General features: G+C 36.5%; 1 protein-coding gene across 1 annotated transcript; it reads right to left on the bottom strand.

Moving 5' to 3' along the window:
- Window positions 1-2,865: 2,865 nt before the first annotated feature.
- Olfr1247 (olfactory receptor 1247) lies at window positions 2,866-3,930 on the bottom strand. Its single transcript, NM_146966.2, has one exon. It carries the CDS (start codon window positions 3,875-3,877, stop codon window positions 2,933-2,935), a length of 945 nt encoding a protein of 314 aa, NP_667177.2. The 5' UTR covers window positions 3,878-3,930; the 3' UTR covers window positions 2,866-2,932.
- Between the last annotated feature and the right edge of the window lie 280 nt (window positions 3,931-4,210).

Consider the following 4,210-nt stretch of genomic DNA (forward strand, 5'->3'; position numbering starts at 1 on the left):
AATTACTCTAAACAAAATGCATATATTCCTATTCCAACACTGCCACACAGGTAGTCATGAGCACAAATACTCCTTATGGAGAGACACCATGAGCATTGCCATGAGAACTAGGTCAAGAAATACTTTTAGTCATTAATTCATGTTTTCCAACTTCAATTACAGAAATAATAAAATAACAAAATTTGTGTCATAAATATTATAAAGAAATTATTGGCTTAAAAACCTTACTCCAAATAATGTTGTTTACAGTGATCTAAAAGTTACTGGAAAATTTAACACATTGAATAGGGAAATATCAATAAGATACCTAAAGTCATGTTTCAATTACTCAAAGATTAGATACAGCCATTTGGAAAATATAAAGTGAAAGTCTTTGATTTTATTAAGATCACATTAATTAAAAGGCAATAACCATAAGCAAACCATAGGAAAAATATAATGAAAACAAAAGAAGAAAAGGATTACTGAAGAATCAAAGGAACTAAAATGAAAGGATTTTATTTTATGATGTCATAAATTTAATATGCTCAAGATCTCAATTTCCAGAGGCACATGCATTTAATATAACAGTCAATAAACTCATTATGCATGTAAATAAATCTATTACATTACTGCCATCTTCTGAAACAATTATCAATGTTTGAAAATATTGATTAAATAAAAATATAGAATGAAAAACTTTGCTATTACAGTCCAAAAACTACTTTGATGACATATCAAAATGAATCTATTACATTACTGCCAACTTCTGAAACAATTTTCAATGTTTGAAAATATTGTTTAAATAAAAATATAGAATGAAACCAGAGACACTGAAACTTATAGAGGAGAAAGTGAGGAAAAGCCTCAAAGATATGGGTACAGGGGAAATTTTCCTGAATAGAACAGCAATGGCTTGTGCTGTAAGATCGAGAATCGACAAATGGGACCTCATAAAATTGCAAAGCTTCTGCAAGGCAAAAGATACCGTCAATAAGACAAATAGGCCACCAACAGATTAGGAAAGTATCTTTACCTATCCTAAATCAGATAGGAGACTAATATCCAATATATATAAAGACCTCAAGAAGGTGGACTCCAGAAAATCAAATAACCCCATTAAAAAATGGGGCTCAGAGCTAAACAAAGAATTCTCACCTGAGGAATACTGAATGGCTGAGAAGCACCTGAAAAAAATGTTCAACATCCTTAATCATCAGGGAAATGCAAATCAAAACAACCCTGAGATTCCACCTCACACCAGTCAGAATGGCTAAGATAAAAAATTCAGGTGACAGCAGATGCTGGCGTGGATGTGGAGAAAGAGGAACACTCCACCATTGTTGGTGGGATTGCAAGCTTGTACAACCACTCTGGAAATCAGTCTGGCGGTTCCTCAGAAAATTGGACATAGTACTACCGGAGGATCCCACGATACCTCTCCTGGGCATATATCAAGAAGATGTTCCAACCAGTAAGAAGGACACACGCTCCACTATGTTCATAGCAGCCTTATTTATAATAGCCAGAAGCTGGAAAGAACCCAGACGCCCCTCAACAGAGGAATGGATACAGAAAATGTGGTACATCTACACAATGGAGTACTACTCAGCTATTAAAAAGAATGAATTTATGAAATTCCTAGCCAAATGGATGGACCTAGAGAGCATCATCCTGAGTGAGGTAACACATTCACAAAGGAATTCACATAATATGTACTCACTGATAAGTGGATATTAGCCCCAAACCTAGGATACCCAAGATATAAGATACAATTTGCTAAACACATGAAACTCAAGAAAAATGAAGACTGAAGTGTGGACACTATGCCCCTCCTTAGAAGTGGGAACAAAACACCCATGGAAGGAGTTACAGAGACAAAGTTTGGAGCTGAGGCGAAAGGATGGACCATGTAGATACTGCCATATCCAGGGATCCACCCCATAATCAGCATCCAAACGCTGACACCATTGCATACACTAGCAAGATTTTATTGAAAGGACCCAGATGTAGCTGTCTCTTGTGAGACTATGCCGGGGCCTAGCAAACACAGAAGTGGATGCTCACAGTCAGCTAATGGATGGATCACAGGGCTCCCAATGGAGGAGCTAGAGAAAGTAGCCAAGGAGCTAAAGGGATCTGCAACCCTATAGGTGGAACAACATTATGAACTAACCAGTACCCCAGAGCTCTTGACTCTAGCTGCATATGTATCAAAAGATGGCCTAGTCGGCCATCACTGGAAATAGAGGCCCATTGGACATGCAAACTTTATATGCCCCAGTACAGGGGAACACCAGGGCCAAAAAGGGGGAGTGGGTGGGTATGGGGGACTTTTTATATAGCATTGGAAATGTAAATGAGCTAAATACCTAATAAAAAATGGGGAAAAAAAGTAGATTATTTGTTCCAACCACAACAAAATGATATGCGATGGAACAAAAGCAAACTAAGTGAATTTTACCACTCTGTAATACTTTTAAACTTCCAAATAACACATAATCATTTTTAAAATGTATTTTTTATAAATTTGCAAAGATATTTAATGAAAATTATTTTACAAAATTTAAGTTAGAGGTTTAATTAATATTTTTACAATTAATGATAATAGCATAATAAAACAAAACTAGACAATACTCTGTGATACACATAAACATGAATACCTAGTCATAAAAACTCCAGCAATCCAGTTATATAGGAAAATAATTTATTGGAAATTTTAAAAAATGTATTATGTATTTCATAGAAACTGGTCAAGTGGGATGTCCAACAAACAAATGAAAATGTGCTCACCTTCAATAGTCATAAAGAACGTAAGAAAACACCATCAGTACACATTATTTTTACAAAAGTCCAAAAAAAACCTAACAATTTCAAATCCTGTTATCAACTCAAGAACTTGAAACCCATACTACTATAACTTATAATATTTCCTTTCCAACTAGCAATACATTCAGTATGCAAAAATTCTTACTCTATCTATACTTATCATTTTACTCCAGAGCTTTCCCATAGAATTTTTAATCTCTGAATTTCTCAATGTATATATCAAAGGATTCAACATGGGAGTAATAGCTGTATAAAAAACAGAAATAGATTTATCAATAGGGAAGTTGGAGACAGGTCTAACATACATGAATATACAGGGAACAAAGAAAAGAACAACAACCATGATGTGGGAGCTGCAGGTGGACAGGGCTTTGCGCCTCCCTTCCTGACTGTGAGTCTTAAGGGAGCTTAAGATAATTCCATAGGAAAATAGAAGAAGGACAAAGACTACCATACACATGGCTCCATTATTGGCAACTACCGTGAGGCCAATAAAGTAGGTGTCAGTGCACACAAGTGCCAATAAAGGATACATGTCACAGCCAAAGTGATCAATGACATTAGGTCCACAGAAAGGAAGTTTATATACAGAGAGAACTTGAACCAGAGCATGTGCAAATCCCCCAACCCAGGCTACCACCAAAAGTGAGATACAAACCTGTTGATTCATGACAGTTAAATAGTGCAGTGGCTTACAGATGGCCACATAGCGATCATAGGCCATCACCACCAGAAGGAAGACCTCAGCACCACCAAATAAGTGCTCTACAAAGAGCTGAACCAGACAAGCTGTGAAGGAGATGGTCTTTTTATCACAAACTAAGTCTTTAAGCAACTTGGGCAAGATGGCAGTAGAATAAACAGCATCCATGAGTGACAGAAAGGCAAGGAAGAAGTACATTGGGGAATTCAAGGAGGGGCTGGCAATCACTGTCCCCACGATGAGCAGGTTGCCCACAATAGTCACAATGTACATGAGCAAAAACATGACAAACAATGCTTTTTGCCCAGTAGGATCCTGAGTGAGGCCCAGAAGGACAAATTCTGTGACATTGTTAGTCTCTCCCATTTAGTCATCTGACTTGCTTCAATAATACTTCAGAACAGGACCTGCAATAAGTTCTAAAGAAGGCTATGAATTTATTTATTCAGAAGCACATTTCATTATTACCTTATGCAATGGTGAACCCATGAAAAGCATGTAACACATGTCTATTCAGTTCTTCTTGCAAGGAGGTCCATCTGTGCATATCTCTATAGAAAAGAGATATCTCCATAATTAATATTTAAAACACTTTATATTCAAACAAACATCAATATGCAAGGGGGAATAGTTCCTCTTTTAACTAGATACCACGTGCTAACAATTAAAACTCCCAATATCAGGAATGGGTTACCACTT

This window comes from Mus musculus, chromosome 2 (genome assembly GCF_000001635.26).
Source record: "Mus musculus strain C57BL/6J chromosome 2, GRCm38.p6 C57BL/6J".
Taxonomy (NCBI): domain Eukaryota; kingdom Metazoa; phylum Chordata; class Mammalia; order Rodentia; family Muridae; genus Mus; species Mus musculus.